Source organism: Hippoglossus stenolepis, chromosome 21 (assembly GCF_022539355.2).
Source record: "Hippoglossus stenolepis isolate QCI-W04-F060 chromosome 21, HSTE1.2, whole genome shotgun sequence".
In the NCBI taxonomy this organism is placed as follows: Eukaryota; Metazoa; Chordata; class Actinopteri; order Pleuronectiformes; family Pleuronectidae; genus Hippoglossus; species Hippoglossus stenolepis.
In genome coordinates this window covers 11,512,366-11,533,623 of record NC_061503.1, presented here as the reverse complement: position 1 = coordinate 11,533,623, position 21,258 = coordinate 11,512,366, and the positions used below count along the sequence as shown (strand labels likewise).

At 43.6% G+C, this 21,258-nt stretch overlaps 1 protein-coding gene across 6 annotated transcripts in view; it reads left to right on the top strand.

Moving 5' to 3' along the window:
* Nucleotides 1-19,531, top strand: part of dock1 (dedicator of cytokinesis 1) — a 170,973-nt gene extending 151,442 nt beyond the window's left edge. For all 6 annotated transcript variants that reach the window (XM_035145037.1, XM_035145036.1, XM_035145033.1 and 3 more), the window contains 10 exons: nt 1,616-1,700; nt 3,283-3,369; nt 4,890-5,066; nt 5,925-6,008; nt 13,575-13,712; nt 14,132-14,274; nt 14,431-14,629; nt 16,103-16,280; nt 17,229-17,380; nt 18,616-19,531. In XM_035145037.1, the coding sequence (XP_035000928.1) occupies nt 1,616-1,700; nt 3,283-3,369; nt 4,890-5,066; nt 5,925-6,008; nt 13,575-13,712; nt 14,132-14,274; nt 14,431-14,629; nt 16,103-16,280; nt 17,229-17,380; nt 18,616-18,711 (1,339 nt within the window). In that variant the 3' untranslated portion in view covers nt 18,712-19,531. The remainder of the gene's footprint in view (nt 1-1,615; nt 1,701-3,282; nt 3,370-4,889; nt 5,067-5,924; nt 6,009-13,574; nt 13,713-14,131; nt 14,275-14,430; nt 14,630-16,102; nt 16,281-17,228; nt 17,381-18,615) is intronic.
* Nucleotides 19,532-21,258: the final 1,727 nt, after the last annotated feature.

The window sequence follows — 21,258 nt, the reverse complement described above, 5'->3', positions numbered from 1 at the left end:
TCCTCGCCACAGCCATCTGTTATTAGTCGCTGTGCCAAGTACAACATTGTTTCTCTGACATCATTAATACCTTTGAGTCGTGGCACGGGGGCCACAGCCAACAGCGGGGGCCCCCTGCACCGCTTGTTTGCCCAATCTGCACCCCGGCCATGTACCGCATTGCTCGGCTGTGCAAACTCACTTTGATATGCAATCCAGCGCATCACTGGACATAATTAAAAGAATATATATATATGTTTGAAAAAAAAAACCTTTCGGCAAATATACCTGGGCACTGATCTTATCACACGCCTGCAGCTTTGGTCACATCCACCTGCGTTGATCCCTTCGGAAGCCTGTTGGCGTGTTTGGGAATTGTTTCTGACTGGAATATGTAACTGTTCATATCCTAGATTAGACAGCCGTGTTTAGAGAGTGACAGAGGGCTGTTCCGTCTCTTTCTCTGTCAACTCTGTCCTCTCTCTCTCTCTGATTCTCTCCGTCCCCTATCTCTCTGTTCATTCTCGTTGACTCTCTCATTCAGTGCAAAACATCAGCGGTGCATAGCAGTGAGACTGAGCTGCTTTAGCCCAACGGTCACGGCAGCAGCAGCAGGCGGAGCGCAGCACCTTCTGACCTTGCTTTGTCCAGACCCGTGCTACTGCATCATCCCTAATGCCATGTAAAGGCGTTAATTGGAGAAGTGCGGCGGATTTAAAGCTGCTTTATTAATCTGTTCATTAGATCAGAGGCGAACACGCTCAGTTTTTCAGGTTAATGCCACGACTTCTCAGCTAATTTACCAAAGGGTCTGGTCTTGTTCATTAAATAGCGGTACGAGAGGGAACATCTGTAAGTGGCTCGAGTGCCAATAAGACCTGAGCCTTCCTGATTTATTTGTGTAGCTTTGTGTGCGCTGTGTTCATTAGCAAAACTTTATCGGCCCTTAGTTGAAAAAGTTGTTGCAGCCTCATCTGCACACACTGACTGATGTGACTAAAAAAACAAAAAAAAACATAAAAGGCGAGTGGCTTTGTAACGGCACACATTCGTTTCATATTTTATTCATAATGGTTTGCTAATAAAGTCAAAGCATGCTCTTTGAACCATATGGCATTGGGTTTAGGAATTGGAAATGCAATATGCTGTATGAGGATAATAGATGTGTGCTAATTTCCCAAGGACAGTGTGAATGTGGATATCTAGCAGCAAGGAAGATGGGGGAAGAGCAAGTGATGTGTCTAAGTGAGAAAAGTGCACATGCCCAGGCAGCTGCTCCCACAGCCACTGTGCAACACCATCGTTTCCCCAGTGTTAAAAGTCTATTAACCTTTTTTTGCAAAGTTCATCCCTGCTCCTCTGTCACATATGCTGCAGCTTCTCCATGTGTCTGATATGTCGGTGACGTGTCCCGCCCCCCCAAAAAATTAATCTATTTTCCATGTAGATCAGGCCGCTGCTTCAACAGCAAGTCAAAAAGCAGCGCGCTGTATATGCCACAGTTCCTGGCAGAGCGAGCCAGGAGCAGGGCCTGTCCTGTGTTTGACCTGAAGCAAAGCAATCAACCTTTGAATCAAGCTGTAGATTGCCCATAACAGTTTTAATTTACTTAGGTGCTGATTTTCTCCCTCCACAGCTTCTACACAGTAAATGAAGTCCATAAATTCCAGTATTCCAGGCCAGTGAGGAAGGGAGAGAAGGACCCCGACAATGAGTTTGCGGTAATTGCCTGGACTTTTTCTTTCGATTGCTTTGTCTTTTCTTTTTTTGTTGTTGCGTGTTTGTTTGTCCATTCTGTTTTTTATGTGATATCAACATGAAGGCTTCTTGATATTGTATTATATTATATACAACATTTTAGTGCATGTAGTGGGCAACAGTAAGTTTTAGAAATGTATATACGGCTGAAAGTAGCCACTTATTTTTGTTTGACAGTTTGATGAAATAGTTGCTCTTTAACTAGTGCAGTGCTCATTCTAAACATGTCTGTATGGAATGGGCTGTTTTCTTGGTCCATGATTATGCTGGTTGCAGCTTTCTTTCTGAAAGTGGAAAAGTGACCTGCAGTAATTGAGCCGCAGCAAGTAAAGACCTGCTGCTGGCCTGAGTCCACAGAACCCTGAAGCTGCAACTCCTCTGCTGCACCTGTTTATCCAAAGTTCAGTGAAGACTGCAGAACCCTGAACTGTAGAATCAGTTGTCATTGTCGTGGACGTGGCCTTTAGCATGAATACGCTGTTGTCACTTACATTAATGAGTGCCAGCCGCCGCTGTGCATGTATCTTCTGTGCTCCTTGGGAGCTTAACAACACACGTGCCAAGTGTGAAGCCGATAAGATGAACGGTTCTAGAGATATGCGAGCTCCATACAGACTGGGATTTCTAGAATTATTTGATAGAAGATAACTATGATGGTCCCATGAATCTATATCCCACATTTAGGTTATGACAAATTAATTATTATATAATTTAGAAGAGGTAAACATTATTTTTCATTTCTTCCACCTGCAAGGTATTTTTGTCTCACTGCAGCAAGATGCAGCAAACTGAGTAAACCTGAAAAGGGCTTTTCATTTGTATCCGTTTTTGATCAGGTTCCTGCTTGTTTGTCTCGGTACTGCTCCTCCTGTCTTGTAATTTATTATGGGATGCCACCGGATTATTGTTTGTAGTTTATGCTCCACAGATTCTTTTAGTCATTTCCCTCAGAGTAAATCACTTGCATTTTAGAACTCTAATTTATATGCAGCTCATTTTTTTATTTTTGGGGGTTTTTCAACATGAAGATCCAGACTGAGTAAAGCAGCAGACAGGGATCCAGATCTGCCGATAGCATAACTGTCGAGTTTTGATTTTCAGTTTGTCTAATGAATTATGTTTTGTTCACACTTAATATCCAGGTTGCAAGCGACATGGGAGATAAATTAGCACTAGTGGTCCGTCGAGGAGACGTAGATGAGTTTGTGCTTGAAGTTGGCACAACTGGGAAATCAGAGACACATAGAGTAATATTATGACGTGGCTCTATGGAGGCTCTAGCCTGTGGAAAAGCTACTGGTTCTTAAAGTGGAACCAACTCCAGCACTAGCACCAGGTTCACCTTGGTCGATAAGGGCTATGCAATTAGAATAAGACTAATGCATTTCTAAATAATGCGATAAAGGTCTGAATACTCCACGTCTTAATTTGATTATTGCTTATTCCGAGTTTGATCCTAGAGTATTGTTGTCGTTTGGCAGAGGCAAATTAATCTTCACCCTCTGATGTTGACTTTTTTTAGTGTATTTGTCATTTTGTCTCCAGAACATGTGGATCGAGAGGACCACGTACTCGACGGCGTACAAGCTCCCTGGCATCCTGCGCTGGTTTGAGGTCAAGTCGGTCTCCACGGTGAGTAGAAGAAGCGCCTTGTGTGCCAGGCGGGCCTCCCTAATCAGATGAGGATCTGCAGCTCGGAGGCAATCGATATGATTTGTCCACTTAAGCCGTATAGACAGCCGCGTTGGTTGCAGGCGTGCCACTCCCTCGGACTAACGACAGGGCACGATCCGTCACATCGATTCACCCAGCGCTCCTTAAAGCTCGTTGCCACTGAAAATAGCTACACAGCGCAAATACAACTAGAACCAGAGTCTCTTTTTGATTTTCCTGTAACAGAATTAATCCTGGTTTGACTGAAACAAATAATTTTAGTGTTTACTGTTACACGTGGAATGGGCATTAGTTTGTATTATCTGTGGGGAAATGAGCACAGATATAATATAAGTCGCATTGCAGTTAGAGCTTCATTAGTTTGTCCCTAAACAAATGCACTACTTGGCGTAATCATCTTGGCGAGGTATTCCGCATTACTCTTCATTTGTCACTTTGATTTGTCACTTTCATGTCTGGGCTGTTAAAAACAGAGAGGGGAACATCTACCCCTTCTCTCAGAGGTTATCTTTAGCCAGGTTTGTTTACTAGACTCTGCTCCCTCTGCATCCATAGCCGTCAAATAGCATCACGCGGCTCCCACACACCCGGCAGCTCGGGCATTTAGCTCAACACAATGGTCCCTCCGGTCGCTACATCCACAATCGTTTCAGTGGGGAAAAAACCTTGATCTCCCCCCCTGCACCCTCCTTAACTCCTGATTCCATGTATTGGAGTGTTATTCTCCGCTGCCACTCTAATTCAGAGCAGAACACTAGTCGACAGGATTGGAACATACTGTCAGGAGCAGCTTGGCCTCCAGATGAGCCGGGGAGAGGCCGGGTCCCCGAGGTCAAACTCTCTATTTAAAGCTTAATGACTGGGCTGAGATTCATCGAGCTAAAGCCTGCGATCTGACAATGCTTTTTATCAAGCTGGCCTGAGACACACCGGCACAGATTGGAGATTTGTCTTCCTGGCAAAACATCTTATTTTTGGTCCGGAGTCTAAATCTTGACATTTAATCAACAATCCACTTGTGTTTCTACTAAATGCTTAGTAGAAAGACGGAGGGAGGTGTGTTTTATTTCCCTGATTTTCTGTCTTTCCACTTAATGACATTAGGACTGAGTTGTCGTTTGCTTTCACACATGAGTGGAATTCCTGACAGCATTTTCCAAGTATCTTCTTCATCTTCTCTCAGAATATTGAGTTGACCCAGGAACTGAAATTCCCCTGCACACATTATCCATCTTCACTTTGACAGTTGCAGGTTCATGTTTTGGTGCAGTGGGGGAAAAAAATGATTAATTGCTTCTCTATCCTACATGATTTATGTGTCAAGTTTCCTAAGCCCATCTTCTAATAACTTGGTGAAGATAAAACGTCTCCATTGTTGGGATTACAGACACTGTGGTGATGTATGTGTGTATGAACTAAAAGAGGTGAGCAAGTGCTGAAAATGTTTGGGTGACAACTTTTCATTCTCTGCCTCACAGGAGGAGATCAGTCCGCTGGAGAACGCCATAGAAACGATGCAGCTGACCAATGAGAAGATCAGCAGCATGGTGCAGAGGCATCTCACGGACCCCAACCTTCCCATCAACCCTCTCTCCATGCTGCTGAATGGGATCGTGGACCCAGCTGTCATGGGAGGTTTTACCAACTATGAGAAGGTAATCAACGAGAAAGAAAGTCTGGATTTATTCTATATGTATCTGAATAATTTAAAGCATCACTTTAACAGGAGCCATAAAGTGGCTCCAGACATCTTTTGGAACATTTCCTCTCAGACCTCAAGTAAGATGTCCATGAAAATGTCAGCGTGAGCCCACGTGAAAATACAGCAGAAAAATAAAAAAATGGATAAAATCGTTTCTTAAATCTAATGGATGCAAAAAGGAAAAATCTAAAAGATCATCTCAAGCCACACACACAAAGAAGACGTTGGCAAAGATGTTGATTGCTGTAAACCAAAAGATTTGACTTCCGCAGCGGAATCGATGCACCATGACCTGCCGACGGGATATGTTGGCTTCATTTCTGGATAGTGGGAGGAAGTGGAGATGTGTTTTCCACCTTTTATATACAGTCTCTTATCTGGACAGACATTGATTTAAACTCCAATTTAACTGTTTATCACATTTCTCATTTATTGGCTGCACGCTCTGTTCGCCATCACACAATAGCGCCTCGTGTAGAAAAGGAAACTGTTTGATGCTAAAAAAAAAAAGGTGCCTGTTGGTTTTCCAGCATATTTCACGACCTGGAATAGATTCATACTGGTCTTGTTGAAACGGTGCAGCATGAGTCAGGAAGTGCGATGTGAATTCTTTGCCCTGGGGTCACTCCTTCATCTCAGTGAAGAAGCGCAGGTGGTAGAGGAGAGACGGATGTCTTGACTACATTTTTTATCATTTCATCAGCCCCCCTCTCAAACCCCTAACAATTCCTCTTTCGTCTTCCTGTGCATTTCCGATTCCTCCCGTCATGCAACCATACTCACAGCAGTATCTCATCTCCCTCCTCCCCAGGCCTTCTTCAATGACAAGTACACGCAGGAGCACCAAGACGACCTTGAGAAGATGGAGAAACTGAAGGACCTTATCGCCTGGCAGGTGAGACAGACCCTAGAATTACATACGATCATGGTGGCGCATAATCACAGTTTCTCTCCTGTCAAAGATGTCGGGGTTACATGAACAGCTCCTCACAGGTACATGCTCGTTTAATTTAAAAGATGACATTTTCCATAATTTCCATATGTCATATTCAATGGCATGTGTGAAGGGAGGCGTAGCCTACAGGCAGTCAGAACACTGAGCATGAATTAGATGGTATGGAGAAGCGTGAGAGGCATGAAGATGTGAATTCATACCTTATGGCTCTTCACTATAATTGAGCTTTCGAGTGAATTTTGTTTTGGGCTATTCTCTTAGCCAATCATGTGTGGATAAGGAAGTTACTATGGTTTGTTACATTATTAGAGTAATGAAATCATCGCCAGAAATTTGGGAGCCACAAACCAGCAGCTCTGCGGACACTAGGCAGTGTGGTTCTTACTTTTACTTTATACTGTATTTGTGCATTGTATACATAAACATTTATTTCAATATTTCCATATATATATTTCCATACATATATATACATATACATAATGCACAATTACATTATACATCCTCGTGCAATCATCCTGTACCACTGCACTTTACCAGAGTACCTTTTATCTTCAAATAATATTTCTATCTGTAGTGAATGGTGATATTATGTTTTTTTATTTTCTATTTTATTGCCCATTTTATTCTATATTACACTTTCATGTGTTCACTTTTCAACATCGTTCTGACTTTCTGCTGCAGTAACAAGTGAATTTATCCGACTTGGTATCAATACAGTTTATCTCATCTTAACTTATCATATTGTGATGTGTGGGGTCTTGTCTTGTCGTGAACAGCTGGGAGTCCTTCATATGCATCAACTGCGGAGAGTTTCAATGCTGAAAAATATTTATGTGAAATCTTGTCGCTGCTGCTGCTGCTGCAAAAACTCACTCTAAAGGGTTACAGCTGAAAATATAATATCGTCTTGCGAACCTGTGTGTGCTCTGGTAAGATGTCCAATGACAGTTACTCAAGTCACCAGAGAATACGTGTGTGATAGAGTTCAGTGGAAATAATAGCGAGGGATTGTGCTGAAGCACACACTCTGAAGTTAGGGAGGAAGCTCCGATGCGTGAAGAGACTGAACGAGATCAGCACCGGCGGATTTTGCGAGCTTTGCATCCTCGCTGAGTCTAAAGGATGTGCACACGCAGCAGACAGGAAATGCACACACACACACACACACACACACACACACACACACACACACACACACACACACACACACACACACACACACACTGTTTGGATGCATCACAACATGCGCTGCTTTACAGCTTACCACGAACCTCAGCAGATATTTAGCTCATTTGTAGCTCATGTTTGATTAATAAACTCCTGGATGTGTTTGCTTTCTGGAGGAAAAACAAAAACCTCCTCCCTTTGGGGTTTTATAAAGCTGCACTGTAGGTACTCTGTTTTGTTTTTCTTCTTTTATTGCACTCTCTTAATTCTTTAGCTGTAAACTAAATGTCGCTTTAATGCTCAGGAAGTCACGCTTTCCTGCCTTATGGTTCACCCTGGATTTGAGCACATATTCGACTATTTTTTTTTTTGTTCCTGGCTGCTTCCTATTGCTACCTGCAAGGAAGGAAGCAGGAAGTTAATTGAATTTGCAATAGTTGTTGCTGTCTCTGTTGTTTGAAAAATAGGTCATCTTTGTGCTCCGTATCTCTTGGTGGGGCTTCTCTGAATGTGAAAAGTTTGGCTCTTTTGTGTTTGTGAAACCTTTTGTCTTTATAAGGCGCAGAGGATTCACAAACAGAATACCCCGGTATTATTTTTCCCTCCCTGCTTCTGACACCAAAGTCTTCCAGCTTGATTTTTGTACCTTAGAAGTAGAGCTGTCTTTTTACAATCCTTATTACACAAATATTATTTCCATATTAGTCGTGTACTTAGTTTTATCACCGTGTTAACGTGGGAAAATGAAGGTAAACTAATGACTGAAGTAGAAGCTGACAAAGCAGGTGAGGGAACCCTAAAAATAAATGTGTCAGTATTTCATCACAGCTGGAAAGAGGGGCATATCACAAATACATTATACCTGACACAGTTGGAGGATGCGTCTAGATTTTACCTTTTAAGACCCGTGAGTTATTTCTGTATTCATGTCAAAGGAAAGGCGCTGAATAATAATGTAAAAGCAGCACGGTCTTTGTTTCAAATCTTGGCTTGTTGGTTCCAAAGTGATGCTCGGATGTGAAATGCTCCATTTCAGCACCAACGTGAGATTTCAGCTGGACCAAAATAGTGTTAGAAAATCACACTGCAATTTTGAAATCATCACCCACCCACAATCCGCAGTGCTAATTAGCGGCGGCTCTGCTGTACACACCAGTCGTACCAGTGTGAGAGAAATGACTTGCTTTGTCTTGGCAGCTGTGTCAGGTTAAAAAGTTCCCTCACGTTCCCTTAACTCACAAATAGTGGTGTTTTTTCTGTCTTCCATAAGCAGGAGAAACACCCGATTGCGTTTGTTTGGTGTGATCATCACGGAGATATGTCACAGAGGAAGCATATACATGTTTGCCGAGCCCCTGTGTGTGTGTGTGTGCACACACACACACACATACATACACACAAACATGGAACTTTTAAAGGAGATGAGTAAAGCAGAGCCGTTGGTCTGGAATGGTATCAGCTGTCTCCTTGCCAGAGCCAGCATGCTTGTTTATCTCCCATCTTGAATCTGTCTAAATGAGACAAATGAAGATGAGACTGCTCCAAACTAAACGGGGAGAAATGAGCCAGCGTGCACTGTTATTCCGAAACGCACGTCGTCCTCATCTAGTAATTAGAGAGGAAATGAGCGAGTGGAAATCAGGAAATTAGCTATTGTAAAAAGCTCCCTGGTAAATACAAAGTAGGTGTTTTCTCCGATGTTTCTTGTTATAATTAGCAAACGATGTCGGACAGATGCTTAAATGTACCTGAGACTTCTCGCTGCAGTGCGATCCGCTCGATTAAAGGTCGTTAGCGGCATCGTAGTCTAATTCGATTCGGTTCAGTTTTATTTGTGTAGCGCCAAATCACAACACTCACGAGGGGCTTCTAAACATTCTGTGAGATCAATAAATTCCATCGGTTCGGTTGATTTGGAAGATTGGATTTTTACATTTAAAAGTGGAAGCATGGTATATGCTGCTCTGACAAGAATCCACACGTTGGAGCCTTAGTTTCTCTGGGATCAAAGGATGCATGAGCCTTTGAAATAGGACACCGTAGTCGCACCGCTTTGAAGCAATAGGCCTTGAGATGCAGCCTCCGAAGGATGTGGCCCCTGAATTTAGACTCAGCTATAGCAAAGTCAGTCTGTTTAATAGTCTGTCGGACTCATCCCAGGCTGTGTGTGTGTGTCCCTAAGACCTCCGTGACCTTCATGAAAGGTCTTAATGTGTCATCACACCCTTAATACCAGGCAGAGGCAATGTGGCTGTCCCAGCACCCCAGGGTGAGGCGCTGAAGTCCGCTTACTGTGCGTTAGAGAGGGACCGGATGACAGGGTTCAGCTGAGAACAGTGGGCTCAGAGAAACTCTGCTCATATTAATCAGAAAGGCCATTTCTTTCATACGTCTTGACCGCTGATGGTATTGGCATGTGCCTCTTTGAAAATGGGGTTGAGGGTTCATTAGTAATACCTGCATGCCCACAAAGTGTAGCGTGGAAGGTGCATGATAACTTCAAGTGTTGTGATTTGCATGGAGTATGAGGGGAAGGTGCATAAATATCAAGCCTGCGTCTGCTGGATATGAAGAAAGACATAGTTAGTCTTCGATATGCAGAGGAACATCCACCTTTTAGTTGTTATATGTTGCTTTGCTCTAAATGCTGTCTGGTGTGCTCATTATATACTCATCTGTTTCATGGTGTCATAATGATTAAATATATTCAAAGCTGCAGTCACTGATTATTGACAGCTAGGGGGCACAGAATTATAGGAATTGAGGATTCTTGGCTAACCTGTTTGGACCAATTTACAGGCATTGCTACCAATGAGTGTTTGTGGGTCACTTTTGCTTAATTGTTGGCTTTCCAGCTAATGAAGTCATTGGTAGAGTCGAGGGCATAGACTGGGGGTCACTAATGGCAGACTGCGGTTTGGATCTGTCCCTGTAACTGATATATCAGTGAGAATTGTGAAGGGGCGATTATCTTTTAACTGGCCCAGATTTTTTAGCCTTTCTACGGCACTGATTTCAGAAACTCGCAGGACAGTTGCATTTCTGACCAGTTGGATCATTTTTACATTATGACCCATTTTCCTCTAGTGCCCACTCATCATGACACAAGCCTCAACCGACGTACAAACCCAGATCTGTAGCACTGACGATACTGAAGTTGGCATCTTTACTAAACTGGGTTGGATAAACCAGGCCAGGGTAGAATAATAGAAAAACATGTGCATCCCACTGGGGTCTTGCTTCTGGCTGCCTGACCAACACATGTTCGGTGTTAAACCACCTTTTTTTGCTCTGGTTGGCTCCATCAACCCCTGAGAACAATATCTGGCTCTGAAGATGTCGCCTGTGTGTTTCACAGCCACTTGTTTTCTTTGTGCTGGTAAACACACCAGCTTGTCCTCAGCTTGTCAGACATTGTTTTCCATATTTCTACAGTTTGATATGAAGTGAGGCTGATTAGAGCAGTGATACCCAACCACTGGTATTGTCACTGTGTCTTTGTCAGGAAAGCAAAGTGTTTTATTACTATGTTTGTCAATTTCTTCTCAGATTTCTATTTTATGAGTCCAATTTTTAAAGTTGACCCTGTATCACGTGGCCTTAACCAATGAAAACCTTTGTTCTTGCCTCGGCTTCCCAGCGAGTATCTGACATTCCAACTGTGTTCTTCTTCCTATAAAAACTGTATCTGTTTCCCAGGTTAGACTATTTTTTGCAGCATGCATTGTTAATCTTTTGTAAGATGAGCTGTAGAGTTGGATCCATGCTGGAGTTTATAAACGCAGCCCCCAGGTCTCCGTTGTCTAATTATGAGCTATTAACATCAGCCTCACATGAGGTAACATCTCGCTGTTTGACTGCTGGAATAAAAAAAAGAACTTAAAAAAGTTACATGTAATTATACGACTGAGCGTGTGTGTGAAAAAATTTTTGTTGCCTCTTTAGGACCTTTTCCAACATGAAGCCAGGTCTTAATGAGGCAAAACATCATGTCTGAGGTCCTGGTTAAGGTTAGGGGGTAGTTAAGATTAGTGATAAGGTTTTGGTTATACACGTAGTGGTGACGTGTGATGACGTTTTTCATGGGACAGGGTATCTCAGAGACGTTGCAGCTTGTGTTTACTACATCGGGTTCGGGTCAGACTCGGTTAGTTTTCAGATGACTTTGAAGGTCGTGAACTTGGCTTTAGGCTGTGCACCATGAAAGGAACTCAGTCCGAATAAGGATAGCACAACACTGTGTGTGTGTGTGTGTGTGTGTGTGTGTGTGTGTGTGTGTGTGTGTGTGTGTGTGTGTGTGTGTGTGTGTGTGTGTGTGTGTGTGTGTGTGTGTGTGTGTGTGTGTGTGTGTGTGTGTGTGTGTGTGTGTTTGCAACCTTGAGCCCGAGTGTCTCCCACAATGAACTTATCTCCATGCAGCTACCAAGCAGAATCCTGTTGCCATGCCGCCACTCAGTCGCACTCAATCATCCTGAGGTCTATAAAAAGATGTGGGTATCCTGGGAGACGTGAATCTTGCCTCAGCTTTCCCTCTCGCTGCCTTTTCTCCCCCTTTCTGTCTTTTTTTTTTCGTCCTTCTGACTCCTCTCATCTTCCCTTTCTCCTCCTTCTAACCCTTTCCCCCATCTGCCTCTTTTTCGTTCACCTTTTTTTGGTCTTTCGGTCCCGTCCTCGCCGCTCCTCTCTCCTCCAAGAGGTCTCGGCGGGGATGATGGAGGGACCAGGGGAAACCTTTGCAGTGTGTCTGTAGCCTCCTCTCATTTATCTTTCTGTTGCAAAGCTTTGATTTTTGTGGAGCGCAGCAGAGTAACTAAGGTTCAGTGAGTGAAAGATCCTGGATTTTAGATGCTGCAATACATGTTCCCCCTCTCACTGTGTGCTGCTCTTATCACAAGATGCTGTTTAATGTATTAGTGCAGTGGAACACGAAGCTGAGAACCTGAAACAAACAAACCTGTTTGATGATTCAAACAGGGACATTACTGTGCATTTCACCATTAGTCTTTTTTTTCTCACTGTTAATAAGACACCCCACACACACACACACACACGTGGAATCCCTTTGTAAATAATACATGTAGCGTTTGAGATTTTTACACAAGGTTGCATCACAAAGCTGAATTGCTGTTGTGTGCCAGCTGAGTGAGTGAAGTTAGTTCTTGCTGTGGAGGGTGGAGGGGCAGTTTGCCCTCAGAGAATATGAAGAAGGAGGAGCAGGCTCTAGAGAATCAGAGGTTAGCGCACACATGCACTCCCACACGCACACACACACACACTTGCAGTCTTCTCTTTAATGGTCCACCTATTCCAGATACTTCAGACATGTCTTTGTACTCTGAGCAGACTCTTTGTTCCATTAGTTCAGGGCTTTTGTGCATGTGTTAGCCGTGAAAGCTACTGTACTTAAAACGAGGCACAAGATCCACTCTGCAGTTCAGTGTTGTGCAAATGCTGCACTCTGAGACGTGACAGGTTAATATGGATGATGAATTAAATCCCATAAATTTGCTTTATTTCTCTGTTTTTCCTTCTTTCCCAGCATAAAAGCGTACGCTGTTTTCTTTTCACTTTCTTTCAGGGGTTTTTCTCACATCATAGCCAGGTGGTCACAACATTTTTCTTTTTTTTTTTTACAGTTGCCATGGAAAAGAAAAGGTCCATATTACCACAGCTGACTGTAACATCTTTGCTGGTTTCTGGCAAGTTATTGTGCGATTCTTCGCCACCGTACCCGCAGCCAAAGATGGTGTTAAACACAGAAAACCAAGACAAGCCAGATTAGTCAGCAAAGCTTCCGGACACTGAATGTGGCACTGGGGTTTTCCTAATTACTAGTTTTCAGCAGTTTCTTTCTCTTTCTACCTGGGCAGCCTCTGTTGGGTGTTGTTATTCAACAGCTGCCTGCAGTGTGTGAGAGGCAGCAGTGTGAGAGGCAGCAGTGTTCCTGAACGGGTGCATTGCAGCTTTGTTGGCGGAGAGGCAAGCGTCCGTCACATGCAGTACATGCCTGTACATGTAGCCTGTCTGTGCTTTCTCATTGCCATGATTATTATATCTGTGTTATGTCGTGTTGATGCTGGTGGTGGGAGGACAGGAGGGGAGGTGTCATGGCAACAGCCTTCTCCACCTCCACCTGGATACGGTTGCACAGATATTCCCTCTTAGTGCGTTCAGACCCACTCAAAGTGATGTACAATCCCTGCGCTCGCTGAGAATGCACAGCCAGGGAGGTTAAAGGTCACGTGCATTTGATTGGATATATGTAGTAGCAACCAACATGTAGCTAACAGCTCCTGTCCCAAGGGTGTGTTGTATAAAGGTTTGTCTTACCTCTGCTAGATCCCGCACCTTGCTGAGGGGGTTCGCATTCACGGAGAGAAGGTCACGGAGGCGCTGAGGCCTTTCCACGACCGCTTGGAGGCCTGCTTCAAGCAGCTGCGGGAGAAGGTGGAGAAGCAGTACGGCGTTAAGACCCTGGTGAGAGCTTTTACCTGTCGTTGACCTTTCTGTTACATCAGAAGTGCTCTAATGTAGAATCTGCAGCACTGCTTTCAAATTCTTCTGGTTCTTCTGGCCTTCATTATAAATTATAACAATGATAATCCACTGAAATATTGTAATAAATATAGAAATAAATATTGTTTCACAGACGTTGATAGATGTAATAATTCAATATACGTTGCACTGTAGTATAATTATAGTTGAACATACCTTTGCGGGAGGAACGTTTCTCTATCTGAATATCTCCCTCTCTTTTATTTTGAATTTTACTGAACATATTCTAATTACATAAAACCCCAAATAAAAATAAAATGAAAAATAAAATGAAAAATGAAAGCAGACGACACTGAATTAGAAGCTAAACTCTTTCCGTATGTTTTTCTCTGCATTGTCAGCCGGCAGCAGACGAGCGGCGGGGGCCTCGTCCACACTCCATGGTGCGCTCCTTCACCATGCCCTCCTCCCAGAGGCCGCTGTCGGTGGCTTCAGTCTCCTCCATTTCCTCTGACAACACCCCCTCCAGGCCGGGCTCAGACGGGTAACAACTACTTCACAGTTCTTCTGGACTTAGATCACCACACAACCTCTCCTACTTCTCATCCCACCTCCCCAAACCAGTAGAGGATTGATGGAGCTACCTCACAGACGAGCGACGGGGTTTGATCGCACTAATATCACATTATCTTTTATTCAGGTTTGCCCTGGAGCCTCTCCTGCCAAAGAAGCTGCACACCAAGTCTCAGGACAAGCTGGACCGCGACGAGCCGGAGAGGGAGCGCAAGGACAAGAAGAAGGAGAAGAGGAACAGCAAGCACCAGGAGATCTTTGACAAAGAGATGAAGACCACGGAGATCCAGCTGCAGCCCGCTGAGGCTGTCATACTCTCAGAGACGGTACTGCTCCTCTCCTCCTCTTCCATCTCTTCTCTCCTCATTTCGTCTCATCTTGTCTCCTTTCCTCCTCTCTCCTCTTCATCTTATAGTAACTCTCTTCTCTTCCTCTCCTTCACGTTTTCTTTCTTCATCTTATTTCTGTTACTTTCCTGAAGCTTTCACATGTTCTTATATTCTTTTCTCTGTCCTACTCCACGTACACGTCCTTGTTGTGGATATCCACGATCTGATCTGAAGCATCATGGTGTTTGTTTCGTCCTGTCATAATAAACCTTTTCTGGGATATTCATGATTCCTAATGATCGTTCACATGAATAATCAAAATTAAACGGTTGGTGGATTTAATATAAATTTCCCGAGCATTTTCTCTCTTCTGAAGCCTGCATTATTTCGATTGTAGAGCTTCCAAAGGTTTTTCTCTGGCGTCGTTCTCAAATCAAGTTTGTACAGAAAGTATAAGAACAGGATTACAGTGAGAAATTCACATTATATTTTTCCAACGAGCATAATGAATCTCTGACAGGACTTCTAACACATATTTTCTGCTCTCTTCAACTGTCATTCTATCTTTGCCTTTTTCTTCCCCAATATTCTACCCCCTCACATTTCTCCCCTCAGTTCTCTACATATCTTTACCCCCCCCTCTCTCTCTCTGATGTGCTCATGTCCCTCCTCACCCCGCTGTGTCCATTACAGCCGAGGTATCACTGTGTTCTGCATGCCCAGTGGGAATGTTCCCCTGCGAGCAGCATTAAGATAAGCACAGGGATGGGATCCAAAGGGGGCCCCTGACAGTGGTGGAGCCGTCTGGCTCGTGATACGAGCTTCCTGCCTCAGGGGTCAAGGGTAGAGCACCTAGGGGTCTCTGGTGGTTGCCAAGCAGCTGCAGCTGGATTTGAAGTTATCGTCTGGAACGGAAAAATGAAGAAAAAGCTTTTCATCCTCAATGCAAATCTCAGCTCTCAGTTACGTGTACGAATGTGTGTGTTTTCAGCGTCTCCCTCGTGGCTGGCTGCTTTGAGTCTGGCCAATTACAAAGTTGTTTGTTAATGTAGCCAACAGTGTGGAAGAGCCCTGAGGCCGTATCTTTTCATATTCAAATTCCAGCAGTGATGAAGCTGGGACAACGCAGCCCCGCATGCGAACAATGATATTTAACCACAGATAAGATATTGCAACTCAAAAAGGATTCCCCCCGCCCCCCAAATGGTTTCTCCTCTAGGAATACAAATAGCGGACTTATTATGGATGCACACAAAATAGTCCCAAAGGAGATGAGGGTCTGATTTTCTCATTTAAATTATCTTTCATTGATTTTCTGTTATATTTCATGGTCGACTTCATCCATTCTCCTCAAAGTAAATTGCGTTCTCACTTCTGTTTTATTGACTTGTTGTGTAATTTAGGTTATTTTACTCTGAGAGCCGCCTCTGATAACATCTACTTTCTTTCTCTTCATCCTCGATCACACAGATCAGCCCCCTGCGGCCTCAGAGACCAAGGAGTCAAGTTCTCAGCCAGATAGGTGGAGACCGCCGCCTCTCTGTGTCCCCCGGACCCCCGTCCTCTTCCTCCAACTACTCCTCCTCACCGGGACCCCCGCCCATCACGCCCAGGAGCAAACTCTCCTTTTCAATGCTTGCTGTCTCCAGTAAGAGCGAGTTAACTTTATTCTCACTCAATTAACAGGTTGTGTGATCTTTGGACAGCAGCTTGCACCATCTGTGAGGACCTCCCTGTTCGCACACGCTGAGCTACAAATGCTGCTCACAGTTTGATCTGGAACACAGAGCTACTGTATGTGTGATATGAGCCACACTTCTTTTAATGGCCCCACAAATTATAACTGTCAGCACCGCAGATTAACTTCTACATTTGTCTCTTTGTCACCGGGCTGGCAGCTGATGCCAGCATCACACAGAGCGGCTCAATGTGTTGAGTTACTGATCAAGGATGTAAATTTACCAAAAACAAGAAAACTTGCTATTGATGCTTCCGACTAATTCAGCTTCTTTGCACAGTGACGCAGACGCTTCTTCGACACATTTCAAGAGGCTTGAGGGGAAAGTTTTGAGAGACGCAGACATGGATTTTATAACTCTCATCCAACTGTCTGTATTCCTGTAGAACTATTCAATATTCCACTTCTTTAAAGTTTGAGACTTCTAAAACTCACATGTTTAGTTTGTTTTTAAGTCAAAATGCATCAGAGGTTGAGATATTCGGACTTTTAGTTGATAAGTATCACCACAACACATCGTCCATCTTTATAAACAGTCTTTGGTCAGGGTCAATAACCTTAAATGCAACACTGCCTATTGCGTATCTCTGCCAGCGTAACACCACACCTCGATGAGGGGTTGATGACATCATCAGGGGTGAGCCTCAAAGTTCATACAAATTGTTATTGAAAGACAAATTTAACTTAACTTTTTCCTGTCTCCCTAGTTAAGTTCCCATTGAAGTGTTTGTGGACATTTAGCTCTAAAATTTTCTCTAATTTCTTCATCTTTAATTTTTTTTAAATACACTGGAACTGGGCAGAAATAGGCCATGTGATCTGTTCTGATGATGAATGTGAGCTGATGTGCTCGTGCAGGTCTGGAGCTGAATGGGATGGGCTGCTCTGACAAGGGTGAAACTCCTCCTCCGCTGCCCGTGAAAGGCAGCACGGCTGATTACGGGAACCTGCTTGATAATCAAGACCTGGCGAGTCCCTCGACGCCTCCGCCGCCCCCGCCCCATCCAAGGGTAGGTGTTTTAATTAGGCCTGAGAGGAGCTCCTTAATGATGTATGGCACTTTTAATAAAACAAGATGCACGCATTTGACATTTGGGCCGACCTCCTCCACTATCCCCTACCCCGTTTACATCCTGTGCTAATGTGCGTGCATGCGTGTTCCTCACTCAGGTTTGTACCTGTCCCGTGTTTGTGTGTCATTTTTGTAATCTGTGTCACAGACGAGTGTAGGCATCAGTCAGTTAGCAGCAAGAGGCTGCGGCCGCCTGTCCACCCTGCTGTTATTTATACTCGCCCTCCCCCTCCGGCCGGCCCGGCGCTCAGACGTGATTGATTGGATGATTACTTTACCTCTCACATCCATCAGCAGCTCTCCCGCTGTTAATCAGCGGCTCGTCTCGCCACACTCAGCGACGTCTCCGCTGCCCATCCTCTCTCCGCGCCACACGTTAACTAATCTTATTTATCCACTGTCACGGCCCATGGACAGGTAGTAAAATGGAGCCTGGGCACACACACACACACACACAACCACACACACACACACACACTGTGTGGCAGCGGACTGACAGCAGCGTAGTGAGAGCAGATGCTCCAAGACTGAGCGACAGCCACTCTTCATTTACAGTCCTTGACGGAGACGGAGGTGAGGTCACTGACGAGCATTATCCCTCGTCTGTTGTCTCTGTCTGAACTCAGGTGTCTCAGGAGGTTCAGAGAAACACTTCAGTCATTTTTCTCTTTGGATTGAATAATATTGATTCAGTTATCTCATCATTTTAAGTTCCTGGGAATTTATCCTATATAGGCCTGTTGTTGTGTATTTTCAGATTTTTTTTAATCTGAAAACATCAATAGCTTAGATATAAATGTCTATGACCCAGAAAGAAAACCTATATTTGGTACAATGATTTTTGTGTCAGAATAAAACAGATTCTTGATCTAGAAAGTCAGTCGCTCCGCTTCCATTCAACTCTTCTGTCATCATAGGTTCAAGTTGTAGTCTGACAAATATGCGCTCCGACAGTTTTAAGGCACCGTGATCACCCAATCTGACACAAGCGTTGTGTAAACTGATCCCGGCATCAGCTCTTCTATCAAAAGTCCTGTCAATCAATTTCGGGAGTGATGGCAGCTTTTAATCCTGAGCTCTGGATTTTGGCATAGAGCCGAGTTGTCTCCGCTTGAGAATATTGAGATTTCATTTTGTGTTTGTGTTTTTGTTTTTGTTTGTGTGTGTTCGCAGCACATCCCACCTCCTCTGCCCAGCAAGACCCCTCCCCCGCCTCCTCCCAAGACCACCAGGAAGCAGGCCTCCATCGATTCAGGAATTGTACAGTGAACAAAAGACGCTGACAGTAGGACCAAAACAACACACTGACAACACAACAAAACAGAAAAAAAAACAACAACTCACCATCAACAACAGCAGTAACCGCTCCCCCTTGAAAAGCGGTTGTGTTTTTTTTTTTTTTACCCACACATTCCTCGCTCCCTGTCCCAGCTTGACAAGATGAATACCTCACCGTCGCCCGCCCACTTCTTATCATCTTTTTTTCACTTTTCCATTTCGCCTTCGGTTTGACGTCGACGCAGTCTCCAACGGGGAGAGCGCTGCACAGAGGAGCAGTCACTGAATTTGTAAAATGCTGCCTCGCCGCCTCCAGACTTTATCATGACACGAGATTGTTGTTGGGATAGAACCAACAGCTTTCCAGTACCTGCCCACTCTCGAGTATACGAGAGCACATAGCTCATTGAATTCCTTTTTATCTCTTTTTATTCATATTCCCACTATGTACAGAGGTTTGTATATATGATTTGATTTTATTTCTCCTTTTTTTTTGTCTGTGATTTGATCATGACTCCTTTTTTGTATTAACGTATCATTTAGATTAAGTGGCATTTATATGAAACAAAAAAAAAAGGGCCTGTAGGTTTTGAATTGACGGGGACTTGACCGAGTTGGTATGTGAGAACCTATCAAGGATTTTCATTGGTTAAATTTGTGGAGTGCACATACGACTAACTCACATCGCATTATCGTTGTTCAGACCTTGTCCTCGATTGCTGTAACCTTGGATTCCAATAATATTGACTGTTCCCGGCTCACTACTGACATCACTTCTGAATAAACTTAAAAATGTATGTATTTTAAAAAAGAGAGATCTTGGCTTTTTTATTATTTTTTCCACTAAGAAAAAGATGCTGAAAACAGTTTCTTTGCACATTTCTGAAATGGCTGATTTCTTCACTTCCCGTCTGCTTGATTGACAGCCATCGCTACCGCCACTTCATCATCCACACACAGGCCGTGTTGCAGTGGGACGCGTTACGGCCCGGAACGACTTCTATATCGAGTAATGCAATCTCCTTTCCATAATGTGTCTGCTCGCCTGGTGATCGTTGTTCAAAGCCGAGAGAGTGAATCTGGAACCTGGCCCATATTTGACGCAGCGGCTTAGGTGAACCTGCTGCCTTCTTCCTGCTTCACAGAATTTCTGCTTTTGTACAAACTCCTCGACTTCTCATTCTTAAATTCTTCTTTTTAAAATCTCTAGTTTCCTCACGTTGCTGCGGTGTATCAGAATGTCACGCTAATACATTTTTATTTAGTTGTTAAATTATAGATGAGATGTCATCGGATTCTGAGACGCACACACAGGCTGACGTGTTTTTCTCTCGGCTTTCTTTACCTGATGGGTTGAATGTTTTTTTGACTCCAAATGAATGATTCAAGTTTGTCAGTGTATAATTATCTGTTGAGCAGCAGCTTTTGACTCAATTACTCTTTAATTAGTTGAGTTACATTTGCATCACTTCGGGTGTCGGTGGAATAACTTGACTATGAGGTCGTTGTGAATCGTTCCGGCACAGACGGACCTTGAGGCGTTCAGCTTTTAGGAAATAGAGACTATACTTCAACGACCAATCAGACGCAATATGCTCATTTTCAGGTTCATCATTAAAATTTGTTTTTATTACTTGAAAAGGTTTGGATGCTTTAAAAAAACAACAACACGTCACTTGTTGCAGCTCTTCTTCACGTTCACACACTAGAAGGAAAGTAAACTGAAGAAATCTCCTCTAATTAGTGGTAAATGTTGTGACTTCATTAGTCGTCCTCCTTCCCATGTGAAGACATCTCTTGCCTTGCGTCTCATTCCATCGTGTGGTTTATGATCATCAGTCTAACAAACATTATGTTTACAGCTGTTATTTGTGCTCCAGTGGCTCAAAGCTGCTATAAAACCGTGCTGTTGAAGCTCAGTGTTTATAAACCATCGTTTAATTGCAGCCTGCACATTTGATAAATCTGCAAATGTATTTACAGGCTGCGTTGTTCGCACCGTAAAACCAGCTCCCCCCATTCTGCTGACATGTTCTGATTGCGCGTGCTCACCTGAGAACTGCAGCATCTGTTGTTTGAGCGTCTGCTTTTTTCTTAAGAAAGTTTACCAAACTCTCTGTCGTCCTAATTAGGAACGATGACTGACGCGTTTCCTCTCGGGAGTTCCATTTGGGAAAAGCTCTCTGAAGAGACCACTTGTGATTCTGTAGCTCGTGGGTTGTTTTGACACATTTTTGTCGAATAATGAAACGTCTCATTAGTTCACCCACTATTTAAAAAAAATACTAACAGTATTTCTCAATCGTTCATTCATAAATGTAAAAAATGTTGGCGTTCGTGTTATATTTTCTGAGGATTAAAACCTTCTTGTGGATTAAAAATAAGAGAAATAGTCTGTAAAGCTTTGAAAAGTTATTGTAAAGATAAGTCAAATCTGCAGCGTTTTCCATTTCCTGTGCCGCCCGCTCCCTCCCTCTCTCTCTCTCTCCTGTGTGTAGATGGTTGAACAGTAAAATCAATTGAATCCCGGAGAGAACA